We start from the raw sequence: 14,637 nt of genomic DNA, 5'->3' as shown, positions 1-14,637 counted from the left end.
AACTTGTGCTAGGTACTTTAGAGTCCTATAAAGCAAGCATTTGACCCAGGGGAGCGAGAAGCTCAAGAATGGCTTGGAACGTGGCCATGGCCATGTGGAGAAGCTCAGATACCCAAATGCACCCCTTATTTCCCTCCCACCTGTTTCCTTGGTGAGGCCTGTAAGCTTGAGGACAGGTGTGTCTAACAGGAGAAGGTGGGGGCTGGGCTGCATACCGGAGGGCCCAGCAGCACCATGCCACCCCAGAGCCCACATACACAGGAATCAATACCCTCCACCCACAGCCATGTGGGCTCAGGGCACTTCCTGGGCAGTCAGGTTTTCCTTGGGCCCTGCCTCTGACTAGAGGTGGGTCCTGCCTGGCCTCAGACCTGCGCCCCACAGCTCAGAGCCCTGGCCAGCTGTGCCTCCTCATTGGGACACAGGAACAGGGACAGCTCCACCACAGAGGAAGCACCCTCTTTCCACTGGCACCAGGCACAAGCTGGTGGGACTTCATTTGGCCTCTGACCTTACATGGCCTGACACCTTCCTTTAATGCTCTTAGTTTCTTCTCTGTCCATTCTCATCAGGTTCAGATTCAGAAGCTGGACTCTCAGATTACCCAGCCTAGCAGAAACAATGTCACTGGTCCTGCACCACCGCCCACAAACTATGGGATCAGCCACATCAGCAAGCCTCTTCAGAGAACCATGCCCTGTGATGGAAGAGGGAGGTTTTCCTGTGCTGGGATGGAGAAAAACCAAATACTAAGCCAACAGTCACCAAACGAGATCACAATGAACTCATTTATTTATTCATTATTAAAAATTTTAAGGAATTTACTTATTTATTTAACAGAGAAAGAAACAGACAGAGATTGAGAGCACAAGCAGGGGGAGTGGCAGGCAGAGGGAGAAGTAGACCCCCCACCAGGGAGGGAGCCCGATGCAGGTCTCTGATCCCAGGACTCCAGGATCATGATCTAAGCCGAAAGCAGATGTTTCACCGACTGAGCCACTTAGGTGTCCTGAGATCAAATTTAAATAACTGCCCAAAATCTGCTCTCCTCTATCTGCAGCGACCTGGTATTTGTATGAGAGAGAAAATTTAGATATAGGACAGGGAGAGCACAGGGTAAGGAGTACCTGGGGAACTACTCCTAGGGAAGGTATGGAATACTCTCACTATACCACAACAGGGAGGAGAGAAGGAGCTCTCCTACTGGAAGGCAGCCTATCCCACAACCAAGGAAGGCTGCCAGGTAAGCCTCATTGACTACTTATGAGGCACCCATTTTACATATAAAGAGCCTGTGGCTCAGAGAAGGCAAGTAACTGAAACAGGGACACACAGCTAGGGAGGGGCAATGCCAGATCAGCCACAAGACCTGTGTGGTTTTAGAATCTAGGTCACATGGCCTCCCACTGACACATGTATGTATACACACACCCACCAACTCCCAGGTCTGCGAAGTCGCTGAAGGTCAGAGAGCAACAGCAATTATTGCTGTGGTTCAAGGCTTAATCATCCCATTTTACCTGGTAATGAGACCAGGACATGCTCGGTTTGACAGGAGTGGAAGATTCTGGAAGTGAAGTGGGCTCATGATTGAACAGGCCAAGCTGGAATTCCTCAAAACTCACTCTGCCGTCTCCATCTTGATCCAGTTTGTTAAACAGATCCTTCAGTTCCTAGACAAAAGCCACCACACCAGTGCTGAGGCCACACCCACCCAGGCCTTCCCTCCCCAAGCTGGGAAGTCTGCTCATCCTTACCAAATTCAAACTGTCTGGGACACTCTGACCTCCCTTGACTCTGGCCTGTGACATCTCCACACCTGGTCACTTTCCACCTGCTGTGAATGGATGCCACCTGTACTTCCTAATTCCACAAATATTCATTCAGAGTCTACCATGCCAGGAACTCACTGGATGGTAAGAAGACATACATATGGAAGGTGCCCTGTGTCCCCAGCAGTTCAGGAACTACCAAGGACAGCAGGGCTAAGAAGAATTTTACCAAGGGGGAGCTTCCCCATCACCACTGCCCACCCCTGCAGAAGGAAGGAGGGGTGAATTCAGCCCCTGGGGAGCACAGCCTGTTTCAGAGGGCATGATATGTGGGCTGGATGGTAGACCTGAGCAAAGCAAGAAGGGGTTAGTGTACTCTAGGCAGAGGAAGGGTCAGGAGTGAAGATGCTCAGATGTCTGTGAGGCAGGCCATTTGTGACCTGCGTGGGTGCAGACCTCAGCAGCAGCACTGGGGGTTATCAGAGGACTTCCGACCAGAAAGTAGTACAACCACATCAGTATCTGGAGAGTGAAGGGACTCCCCAGACCCAACATCAATCTGACCATCGCAAAGAGCCCGTCCTCCAGTATGGTCTGCCTTGGCCCCTCTCACCTCCTTCTCCAGTCCTTGGAGCCCGATGCTTTCACAGACGATGGCCAGCTCTTGCTCACTGAGGTGGCCGCTACTGCCAACACCCAGCTCTTCCCAGATGCCCCGGACCCGGCTCTCAGGGGTGTCCAAGGAGGGGCTGCAGGGCTTCTGGAGACACCCAAAGACCTCAGAACCCCAAGCTGGCAGCTGGCCTGAAGCAGGGAGAGTGACAGGTAAACCCTATGCTTTAGGGTGGAAGCACCTGGGGGGAACACACCAATGCTGGCAATGTACTCTGAAACCAGAGGGACAGGCAAATGCACACTCAAGTAGCAAAGCGTCAAAGGTGATGGGTACATGGTTGTTCGTTTGCAGATTTGCATAATAAAATGTCAGTGGTGGGAACGTTGTGATCCATTGGGGAAAGCTTTTTCTGAAGGGAACCTCCTAAGTCAGAAGTCAGAGCACTGAAAGCACATAAAAGAAGGCTGTATTATTTGTATTTAACAAAAAGAAAAAAAAAAACAAAAAAACCCCCAAAAAACACACATAAAAATAAGACCCAAAAAACTAGACAAGTTATTTAAAAAACAATTTCGAGAAACTTATGTTTCTGAGCTTTGTCAGAGAGACAACTTGTGGAAGAACACAGACGTGGGCATGCCCATAAGAAGCCATCCATGGATGAGCCTTGCTTCAAGCCAGACATCCCCTCCGCAGCCAGTCCATACTGGCTTGTGTGCTCATGAACAGCACTGTACCAGGCTGAGGAAAATGACTTCTTTGAGATCCCTTCTAGCTTAAAGAGTCTGAAATTTCTAAAAGCACCTCTGATACTAGGGTTTTTTCCTCAGGAATGGTGGAGGAGGTAAATTAATCCTCTGAGGTCTGATATGAGTTTCATGCACTACTGTCAGCTCTAATCCGTGGAAAGGTTCCTGCTCAAGGCTAGGATGAACCTGCGGGTGAAGACCCCAAATCCCACCATGTACAACGTTCCCAGCCAGTCCTTCCTCTCCTGCCCTAAATTTATACTTCGAGGCCAAGGCAGTTAAGATGTGGTGGCCTGGCTGCTCTTCCTGATCTCTGTGCTTCTGTCCAGCAGCACAGATGGGTGCTCAGGTCAGTCCCTCAGACATCCACCAAAGTAAACAACGATCAGTGACCCTTGTCCTTGAGGACCACAATCTAGAGCATGCTTGGTTCCAGCTGCTGATTTTTAATCCAACAGAAATTCAAGGGCAATTCAGGTCTCTCTCTTTGAATGAAGTTTCTGTACTTTCTGCCCTGTGACATGCTCAGGGCATCCACAGACCCACATGTGGGCACACTGCTGCTGCCTCTGGTTATTCCTGCAGGGCTCCCAAGGACCAGGATTATGTCTGGCATTTCTTCTGGAGCACAGACAGGGCTGCTGATAGCTGCCAAGACTGCTTGCACACAGTTAGGAAGAGGATCTGCTGAGGCCTGACACATCAAGAAGGCAGTACAACAGGCCTGAGACCACCCGAAGGCCATGCCTGCCAGCTGGGGTCACACAGGTCCTCACAGACTATGAGACAGGGCAGGACATACTGCTCATTGAGCCAGTGGCCTCTAAGGGTCTGTCCCCAGGGGATGCTGAGAATCAAGTGACCACCTCCCAGCTGGGACTACCTCTGGAATAGGGGGCTCCCCAGGGACACCACCCACTCTGCATGCTTCCCAGGAAATTACACATGGCTGCTCACTGTCTAATGACCTAGCTCCTTAAACTTCAAAGCACTGGTCAAAGGGAGGCAGCACCAACCATGAAGCTGTGGCTTTACCTCGTGCTTCAAACAACTCATTCTGAGGTTCTTTAGCACTTTCAGCTTCTTCATCTGACTTGAGACTCTGTGAAAATGAAAAGAGAAAGATATAAATTCCCCAGAGTATGCGGCAGTGGCCAGAGCTCCAGGAACAGACAGAAAGGTATGTTCTGGGGTGGGGAAGGGACTGAGGAAGAGGAACAATAAGCTGGTGAGATGTAGCTCCTCGAAGGAATGCCCACAACTGCAGGAGGGCTCTGCACCCAGGCCGAGAGGCACTGACACAAAGAAGCTCCCTCTCACAGACTAAGTGCTACAGTGTAGACACAGGGACACAGGAAGTTCCTCAATGTAAACCAAAAATCATCAGTAGTTCACACTAAAAACATAATCAGGCACTTGTACCCTAAAAGGAGAGAAAATGCTCCCCAATCAACAGGTCCTTGTGGTACTGGCTTCAGAAACTAGCACTGGAGAGGAGTGGCTGTGGGGCATGGTCAACCTGCCATCACACCACATCATCTTGACATAAGCTTAATGGTCCTCACCTCTCCACACCCCATCCCTTATCATCCTTACCAGTTCAGCCAACAGTTTGAAGGAGAGTGGCTTTCTCTGTCTCTCCAAGAGCTCCAGGGACAGCATGATGTGTAGCAAACACCTGACACCTCAGGGCCCTTTGCAAGCTGCACCATGCAGAGTGCAGGCCACCAAGAAACACTCGACTCAAGTGAAAACCTTGTTATTGTGGCCAACTCAGCCAACTAAAAGTCAAAGTCTGCTTTTGATAGGTGCTGTGTTTCCCATGACTGATCCTGGAAGGAATGCCAAGTTGACCAAGACTCAGCACCCCTCAGAGCCAGCACTGAAATGAGAGTGGAATTTTTCTAACGCATTCAGCCCAACCAACAACCTTAAAAACAACATTTTCCCATGTTCTAATTCCAGGGATCCAAGATGGTTTTACCAAGCAGAATGGTACAATGGAGATAGAGCTGACACTTCAGACCTCCAACTCTAAGGACCAAAGATTAAAGAGGATAAAAAAGCGAACACCTGGGGTTTGCTGGTATTGTCTACGCATATAACACCCCTGAGCAAAGGGACTCTAGGATTAAAGTAGATATGTTTGCTTCAACAAATGTTGAAAACATAAACAAATTAATGTGAGAGACCCAGAGCTGTCTTACTAAAAATAAGTCCCCATAAAACCCTACCAGACAAAGTATACATCATAGACAGCAGGAACCAGGAACCTTCTGAAATTCTTGAAAATAGGTCTAAGGAATCCATGGTTAACTTGAAAACTGTGGCTCTGTTCACAGATATTTCCTGACACAAAGGCTGTTGGGCTCCAGCAGCCCATCTTCTGGGTTGGTCCCAGCAGCAGTGAACAACTCAGGGACAGGCAGGGCTAGAATTAACCCCCAAGGCCCTGGAAGGTGTCTGGTACATCTTAACCAAATTGTAAGTGTGTGGGCCTTGGTATGTTCTAAGTATTCAAGGCAGGTGGGACTGTGGGCTTGGTATTTCCAAATTCCTAACCTTGCAGGAGCATCAGAAGAGCATCTTCCTTTTCTTTCCTCACTCCTATGAAACCATAAAACCAGTCTTCTTGCAGTGCTGGGGGAAAGCTGGTGGTGATAAGCAGGGGAGGGAAAGAAACAAGTGATTTGGGCACCAATTCTCCACTGCCCTAATATCTAAAGGAGTAACTCGCTGGCCAGAACTTCCCTGCAGACAATCAGACCCAGAGATGCTTTAGAATGAAATGTCATTTCCCAATGTGTACCCATGTTTCCAGTGACTTGAGATGCCCAGGAATGCCCACCTGTCCTCACATTCTCTTGTAGTCATGTCACCATGACTAATGAAATGGTGACCCAGGGTAGGGAAGGGGAACTGGACCCACCTCCACACTTTCCAAAGACGCAGAGCGGCGGAGCTGGCCTCTCCCAGAGGTCCAGGCCTGCTGTTCTGGTAAAAATTTGGCTCCTACTGCAGGGCCACCTGGCTCAGGCTCGGGCCGGCTCCAGCGACCATACCACTTAGAGCCGCTCACGTACTTTGGTGGGACAGCACGAGAGGCCGCTGGAAAGAAAACAGGAGATTTGGTGGGGGGCCCACACACACTGCTGCAACACATTCCAAGATGTGGAGTGCTGCTCTCACAGATACACACAGAGAACGTCTGGAAGAACACAGAGAACACTTAACAGCAGTCAATTGATTCTCTCTAACCCTCAGGCATGGGACTGAGACACCCAGGCTGGGACACAGGGACTTTCTACGCTAACCCTATGTGCTATTTACATTTTTTCTTTTTTAAAAGATTTTATTTATTTATTTGTCCAAGATTGAAAGAGAGACAGAGAGAGTGCGTGACCATGTGTGCACAAGCAAGGGTAGTGGCAGGCAGAGGGAGAAAGCAGAACCCTGGGATTACGACCTGAGCCAAAGGCAGACACTTAACCCAACTGAGCCACCCAGGTGTCCCTGAGTGTTTTCTGAGCATATTTTGCTTTTTTTGTGGAGTAAAAGACTACTACTAATAAGAAAAGACTTCTTGAGACTATGGACTCTGAAAAACAATCTGAGGGTTTGAAGGGGCGGGGGGTGGGAGGTTGGGGGAACCAGGTGGTGGGTATTAGAGAGGGCACGGATTGCATGGAGCACTGGGTGTGGTGCAAAAACAATGCATACTGTTATGCTGAAAATAAATAAAAAACAAAAAATAAAAGACTTCTTGTTTATATAATAGAAGACTAGTACTAATGGCTTATTAGAAAAAAAGGAAAAAACCCTCCAATAATCCAGTGACATACTGCTCTTGAGATCAGAATGTCACTTCCCACCCTGCTCACTTCTGGACCCAAGCTGGGCAGGACCATCAGGGCACTGTGGGCGTGGACCTCACACGCAGCCCTGAAGGCTGAAACTTTGTAGGTCTGAAGTGTGGCACAGAGGCAGGCTTGGGTTTTAGTTTGGGATTCATGATAATCCCTTAAACCCTAACAACCCCTTGTATTTCCTTCTTCTCTCCTGACCTATCCACTTCTGTACAGAGTAACTGGGGCCTCTCAGAGAACAAACAACACTGACTCTGTGTGGAATCTGGGTGAGGAGGAGACAGACTGGGGAGGGTATCATGGCAGCGACCAGGACAGGACACAGGTTCAGAGAAAAGTAACCAGAGTGGGCTGGCTGGACAGAAAGGTATAGGGTCCAGTGAAGAAAGGCCAGGCCAGGAAAACTGAGCAGCATTTCACTGAGAGGTGTCATGCTCCTTTGAGCCAGGCACCACACTATTCCTTTCTTCCATGTCCCCAAAAACCAGGCCACAGCCCCTGCCCTTAGGACCGCGTCAGACGGGGGGCTGGGTACAGCCTGGCCAGTTGGAAGCACAGTGATACCAGTGGCAGACAGACACTGGGGTCGAGGAAGGAAGATGCTGAGCTCCACATGGGATGGATAGACTGTGAAGTGACAGCATGACATTTAAGGCAGCTGACAATACTCAGGGTGAATACAGCATTGCTCACCTCACTGGGGTACTTGAAGGTAATCATGGACACTATGCCAATCACCCTGGACAACAGGAATGTGATGTGCTGAAGAGGAGGGCAAAGTGTCCAGGTCAGCAGAAAGAAAACAAGAGAACCTCTGAGCAGACCCAGTGGCATTTGGAAGGGGGAAGCTACAAACATGGAAAAAGGTTCCCACCAAAGAGCTGCCAAAAGGCTAAGTGAGGACCAGTGAATGCAGGCTCCTGCATCTGAGCATGGTTTCTGGTTAGAGAGAGGCTGCAGGCTGATTAATACAGGTGGAGGAAGAAGTTTCCACAGTGAGGCGGTTTAGGAAGAGGGGAAAGTTCTATCAAGCAGGAAGTGGGAAGCTGGGGTACATTAAGGAAACCAAGCACAGAAAACTCAGAGTGCCGCTGATACTCCCCACCTTTGGCTGGCATGAAGTGAGGAGTGTCAGGCCACACATATGACCCTTTAAAAACCTTTGAAATCCAAAAGAAAAGAAAACAACAAAAAATAGAATAAGTGGAAAAAACCTCCAAGTCCTAGAATAGTTCCTTTCTCTTTGGAGGAACTGAGCTTGCAACCACAGATCCAGTTTTATGTTTAGAAGCTCCAAGCATGGGGGCGCCCGGGTGGCTCAGTGGGTTAAAGCCTCTGTCTTGGCTCAGGTCATGATCCTAGGGTCCTGGGATCGAGCCCTGCATTGGGCTCTCTGCTCAGCAGAGGGCCTGCTTCCCTCTCTCTCTCTGCCTGCCTCCCTGCCTACTTGTGATCTCTCTCTCTCTGTCAAATAAATAAATAAAGCCTTTTAAAAAAAAAAAGAAAGAAAGAAAAGAAAAGAAAAAAAGAAGCTCCATGCATTCTCCAGCATGGGAGGGGACCTGTAGTGTGAGGGACGCCACACCTTTCCATTCCTGTATGCCATCACCATGTACACATTCCCAAATCCTGTGTTCCTAAAGGCCAGTGGTCTTCTTCAGCTCTTAGAGAAGAAAAGTGTCAGATAAAGCAACCAGCGAATGCCCTGAGGGTCCTACACACGGTTCCCACCGCTACCCCCATGGCAGGGTTCTCCGCACTATACCCAGGTGCTCTGCAGCCTTCGGCAGTGGAAGGAGTGGGTTCTGTCTACACTGCATATAAAAGGGCCCAGGGCTTGCAATTGGAAAACTGTGACTCGAGTCTTGGTCATCACTTACTACTGTGGGATATTGAACAAATAAATCCCTTCACATATCAGGCCTCAGTTCCTCATCTGAAGAACCTCAGGGAATCTGGTACACTGAAGACAATCAATGTGAGCTCTCATTCTTTCTACTTCCCACTTCACTGCCCTCACACACTGCTATCCCTGCTATCCAGTCATGTAGCTTCTCCAGACCCAGGATCCGCCATGGCAGGAGGCTGCTGGGGGCCGAGGGAAAGAGCTCCCTGCCCGATCTGCTCATCAATTGCATGTCTCCAACCTCGAACACAGTGCCCCATGCTCCCTTTCACTCACCTGCCCAGTACTCATCAGAGACAGCCAAGATGGGTCGGAAGCATGGCTGCCACTCACAGTCTCAAGTCTGATGGAGCAGGTACTAACAACGATGTCTTTCAGCATCTTCTCACCCTTACCCCACAATCTACATGCCCCTGAATGGACCATTCTCCAAACCATCCCTCCACCTCCTGACCACTATCAAAGCCAGAGGGCAACCCCCCTCCAGACACCACTTCCACTTGGGCTATCTTTGTCCCAGCAGCCCCATTCCCATAACGGGAGTCTAGTTAGGCCTACCAGCACAACACAACACTACTGTCTGACAAAACACACAGCAAGGTCTGTCTCTGGCTGCTGGCATCCTGTCTGCTCTGCCATCCTCCGTGGTCTGGATACACCTGTGTCTGCACTAAGGTTTCAATTATCAAAACTTCAGCTGCTCTACATCTACTTTATCTTCTCAACAGCCCATGCTATAAACACAGCACATGATATTATTTGACACTTGTGATACCCTGATTTATCATAATTATATATTTGCTCTTCATCTCATCCCTGGCTCAGAGCTCTTAAAACCCGTGGAATTTCCTAAATGACAAGAGCAACCAAACCTGAGTTTATGTTAACGAGGTGACTTCTGGAAAGCCCCTACGGTTGGGGGCTGGTTGCCCAGGGACACAACCATGTGATCCGAAGGTCAGCAGAGAGAAAACAAGAGAACTTCTGAGCAGACCCAGTGGCATTTGGAAGGGAGAAGCTACAAACAGGGAAGCTATAAACCCTGACCTCCAGGGAAGGGGGACAGGCTAGAGATGGAGTTCAATCACCAATAGCCAGTGATTTGAACCGTAATGAAGCCTGCATAAAAACCCATCAGGATGGGGTTCACACATAGAGATTGGGGGAGAATGGCGTGCCTGGAGAGGGCATGGAAGCTCTGCATCCTTTCCTCACACCTTGCGCTGTGTCCTTTTTGACCTGCCTATTCCTGACTTACATTCTTTTATAATAAAGTAGTGATCTGATAAGTAAACTGTCTTCCTGAGTTCTAGGAACTCCTAATGCAAATTAATTGAACCTGAGGAAGGGGTTGTGGGAGCCTCTGATTTAGAGCCAGTCACTGGACCTGAGACTAAAGTGAGGCCACTTTGTGGGACTGAGCCCTTGGCCTGTGGGATCTGATGCCATCGGCAGGTAGGCAACATCAGGACTGAGTTACAATGTAGGAAACCCAGGTGGTGTTGGAGAATTGCTGGTGTGGGACAGACTACCACACATCTGGTGAGCAGAAGTACTGTGTATAAAGGAAAACAATAGAGCTTCTCCTTTCCAACACTATTACACAAATAAGGAAGCAAAAGAAGAAAAAACCCAAAATCTTATCCCAGTCCACACAGGTTGGAAGTAAGGGAGTGGAGTTACAATTTAGTTCTCAGACCTGCTATAGTCTTCAATCTGAATATCACACTCCAGAAGGTAACAGATAAATAATGAAAACAACAACAACAACACTTGAAGTAAGAGGAAGAAATCCTTTTACTTGATTCCAAAGAACTACTGTCTTCATCAGAGGAGCCAACACCAGCACTTGATGACAATACTGCCACAAAACCTTCCTTAAATTCCTCAAAGTTAACCTGGTGAATATAAGAAAAGAGAGGTTAGCACTACTTTCAACAGATCTTAGCATTTTGTTTTTATTCTCAGATGGAAACATCTTAGTGTTGCCTTTAGCTCTGAGACCATTCATGTTCTCTAATATTCACTTAATATTTTGTTTAAGTAGAAGAATATAACATGAAAAGTAAAAGTAAGCCACAAACTAATCACCAAAAAGCCCCTATTACCAATTTTAATGATTAGAAAACAGTACCCAAAAGGGGGATTTGATGATCATAAAACATTAATATACATAAAGAAAATATCCAGGCTATCGCCACCCCAGCAAGAAATGGAATAATACCAGTACCTTAGAGGCTCCTCCACCATGGTTCCTTTCCTAATTAAATTCCCTGCCCCCCATAATATGACTTTTATGGTATTAACATCTTTGCCTTTGTCCTCATTTGTATGCAACCAAGAACAATATGGTTTAGTTTTACCTCTTTTCAAATTTGATCTAAATGGAATCATATGCATATATTCTTTTATATCTGGCTTCTTAGACTCATTATTAAGCTTCTGTAATATTCATTCAAGCAGCCATGTGTAGTGCATTTTCTCTACTGTGTAATATACTCCATTATTTAACATGCAAAAATGTATTAATCCATTCTTCTACTGATGGATATTCCCATTGTTTCCAGTGGCTGGTTATTTTTTTAAAAAATGCTTTGAACTGTATCGCATATGTGTTTTTAGGAGCTTCTTAGGAGTATATGCTGAAGAATTGGATTACTGGGCCATAGAAAGTGCATTTAAATCCTCTTGGTGGGACTTCCACTCGTGCGTGAGGCGAGCGGAGCCAGAGTCGAGACCAGAGGCCGAACTCGGGATCTGACAAGATGGCCGGGCTGCCCCGCAGGATTATCAAGGAAACCCAGCGTTTCCTGGCAGAACCAGTTCCTGGCATTAAAGCAGAACCAGATGGTTCTGTGGTCATTGCTGGCCCTCAGGATTCCCCCTTTGAGGGAGGGACTTTTAAGCTTGAATTATTCCTACCAGAAGAATACCCGATGGCAGCCCCTAAAATACGTTTCATGACCAAAATTTATCATCCTAATGTAGACAAGTTGGGAAGAATATGTTTAGATATTTTGAAAGATAAGTGGTCCCCAGCACTGCAGATCCACACAGTTCTGCTATCGATCCAGGCTTTGTTAAGTGCTCCCAATCCGGATGATCCGTTAGCAAACGATGTAGCAGAGCAGTGGAAGACCAACGAGGCCCAAGCCATAGAAACAGCTAGAGCATGGACTAGGCTATATGCCATGAATAATATTTAAAATCGATCTGATCATCAAGTGTGCATCACTTATCCTGTTCTGCCAAGACTTCTTCCTTTTTTGTTTGCATTTAATGGACTCAGTCTTAGAAACATTACAGAATAAAAGCCCAGACATCTTCAGTCCTTTGGTGATTAAATGCACATTAGCAAATCTATGTCTTGTCCTGATTCACTGTTGTAAAGCATGAGCAGAGGCTAGAAGTACCATCTGGATTATTGTGAAACGTTTAAAAGCAGCGGCCCTTCTCTGCTTTTATTCATTTCCCCCATCATGGTTAAGCACTGTGAATGAAGGTAGTTGTCAGGGTTAGCTGCAGGGGTTTGGGTGTTTTTCTTTATTACTTTTTTGAGGGGGAGAGGTAGTTTTATTTTAATTTTATGGGCTCCTTTCCCCCTTTTTATGGTGATCTAATTGCATTGGCTAAAAGCAGCTAACCAGTTCTTTAGAATATGCTCTCTAGCCAAGTCTAACTTTATTTAGACACTGTAGATGGACAAGATTGATTGTTTGAACCAAAATGGGAACATTAAACAAACATCACAGCCCTCACTAATAACATTGTGACTTTGCTGTCAAGTGTAGAATCCTTCCTTCAAGAAAAAGCTTGTGACCATTTTGTATGGCTTGTCTGGAAACTTCTGTAAATCTTATGTTTTAGTAAAATATTTTTGGTTATTCTAAAAAAAATAAAATAAAAAAAATCCTCTTGGCGAGCTGAATCTATAAAATGCTAACCCTCTTTACTTCAGTAATGTTTTTTTAAAATTATTTATTTTCAGCATAACAGTATTCATTATTTTTGCACCACACCCAGTGCTCCATGCAATCCGTGCCCTCTATAATACCCACCACCTGGTACCCCAACCTCCCACTCCCCCGCCACTTCAAACCCCTCAGATTGTTTTTCAGAGTCCATAGTCTCCCATGGTTCACCTCCCCTTCCAATTTCCCTCAACTCCCTTCTCCTCTCTATCTCCCCAAGTCCTCCATGCTATTTGTTATGCTCCACAAATAAGTGAAACCATAGGATAATTGACACCCTCTGCTTGACTTATTTCACTCAGCATAATCTCTTCCAGTCCCGTCCATGTTGCTACAAAAGTTGGGTATTCATCCTTTCTGATGGAGGCATAATACTCCATAGTGTATAGGGACCACATCTTCCTTATCCATTAGTCCACTGAAGGGCATCTTGGTTCTTTCCACAGTCTGGCGACCGTGGCCATTGCTGCTATAAACATTGGGGTACAGATGCCCTTTTTTTTCACTACGTCTATATTTTTGGGGTAAATACTCAGTAGTGCAATGGCAGGGTCATAGGGAAGTTCTATTTTTAATTTCTTGAGGAATCTCCACACTGTTCTCCAAAGAGGCTGCACCAACTTGCATTCCCACCAACAGTGGAAGAGGGTTCCCCTCTCTCCACATCCCCTCCAACACACGTTGTTTCCTGTCTTGCTAATTTTGGCCATTCTAACTGGTGTAAGGTGATATCTCAATGTGGTTTTAATTTGAATCTCCCTGAGGACTAGTGATGATGAACATTTTTTCATGTGTCTGATAGCCATTTGTATGTCTTCATTGGAGAAGTGTCTGTTCATATCTTCTGCCCATTTTTTGATATGATTGTCTGTTTTGTGTGTGTTGAGTTTCAGGAGTTCTTTATAGATCCTGGATATCAACCTTTTGTCTGTACTGTCATTTGCAAATATCTTCTCCCATTCCATGGGTTGCCTCTTTTTTTTCTTGACTGCTTCCTTTGCTGTGCAGAAGCTTTTGATTTTGATGAAGTCCCGAAAGTTTATTTTGGCTTTTGTTTCCTTTGCCTTTGGAGACGTATCTTGAAAGAAGTTGCTGTGGCTGATATAGAAAAGATTATTGCCTATGTTCTCCTCTAGGATTCTGATGAATTCCTGTCTCATATTGAGGTCTTTTATCCATTTTGAGTTTATCTTTGTGTATGGTATAAGAGAATGGTCGAGTTTCATTCTTCTACATATAGCTGCCCAGTTTTCTCAGCACCATTTATTGAAGAGACTGTCTTTTTCCACTGTATATTTTTTCCTGTTTTGTCGAAGATTATTTGCCCATAGAGTTGAGGGTCCATATCTGGGCTCTCTACTCTGTTCCACTGATCTATGTAATGTTTTTTACCATAAAGACTAGTTTTCTTTTGGTTAGTATTTACAAGATATATTTTTTCACCAAATTTTAATAATGTCAATTTTTTATAGCCATATATTTCAGGTGCCATTTATAAAATCTTTTTTATCTTTATCTTTTAACTATTTAGTCTATTTACATTTAATATAATTACTGATATATTTGGATTTAAATCTACTATTCTGTTGTGTGTTTTCAATCTGACCTGCTTGTGTTTTCTCCCTCGTTCTCTTAGGATTTACTGATTTTTTTTTTTAGTACTTCGTTTTCCCTTTATTAAGTTAGAAGTTATATAGTCTATTTCCTTTCTCTGGCCATTTATCCTAAAAATTACAACACAAATCCTCAGCTTATCA

At 46.1% G+C, this 14,637-nt stretch overlaps 2 protein-coding genes across 8 annotated transcripts in view; one reads left to right on the top strand and one right to left on the bottom strand.

The window, feature by feature from the left end:
- NINL (ninein like) overlaps nt 1-14,637 on the bottom strand; it is a 156,430-nt gene that overhangs the window by 60,270 nt on the left and 81,523 nt on the right. For 6 of the 7 annotated variants that reach the window (XM_045077584.1, XM_004781242.3, XM_045077583.1 and 3 more), the window contains exons 3-7: nt 10,711-10,807; nt 6,067-6,245; nt 4,173-4,239; nt 2,386-2,576; nt 1,521-1,673 (exon numbers count right to left, since the gene is read on the bottom strand). In XM_045077584.1, the coding sequence (XP_044933519.1) occupies nt 1,521-1,673; nt 2,386-2,576; nt 4,173-4,239; nt 6,067-6,245; nt 10,711-10,807 (687 nt within the window). Of the gene's footprint in view, nt 1-1,520; nt 1,674-2,385; nt 2,577-4,172; nt 4,240-6,066; nt 6,246-10,710; nt 10,808-14,637 lie in introns of those variants that run through there. The other variant, XM_045077586.1, reaches the window with a different exon arrangement.
- LOC106004527 (ubiquitin-conjugating enzyme E2 N-like) lies at nt 11,610-12,765 on the top strand. Its single transcript, XM_013050353.2, has one exon. It carries the CDS (start codon nt 11,675-11,677, stop codon nt 12,113-12,115), a length of 441 nt encoding a protein of 146 aa, XP_012905807.2. The 5' UTR covers nt 11,610-11,674; the 3' UTR covers nt 12,116-12,765.

This window comes from Mustela putorius, unplaced genomic scaffold (assembly GCF_011764305.1).
Source record: "Mustela putorius furo isolate JIRA1106 unplaced genomic scaffold, ASM1176430v1.1 tig00000224_pilon_pilon_pilon, whole genome shotgun sequence".
NCBI classification, from domain to species: domain Eukaryota; kingdom Metazoa; phylum Chordata; class Mammalia; order Carnivora; family Mustelidae; genus Mustela; species Mustela putorius.
Note: the sequence above shows the minus strand (reverse complement) of the source record. Positions and strands in the feature narration are given on the sequence as shown.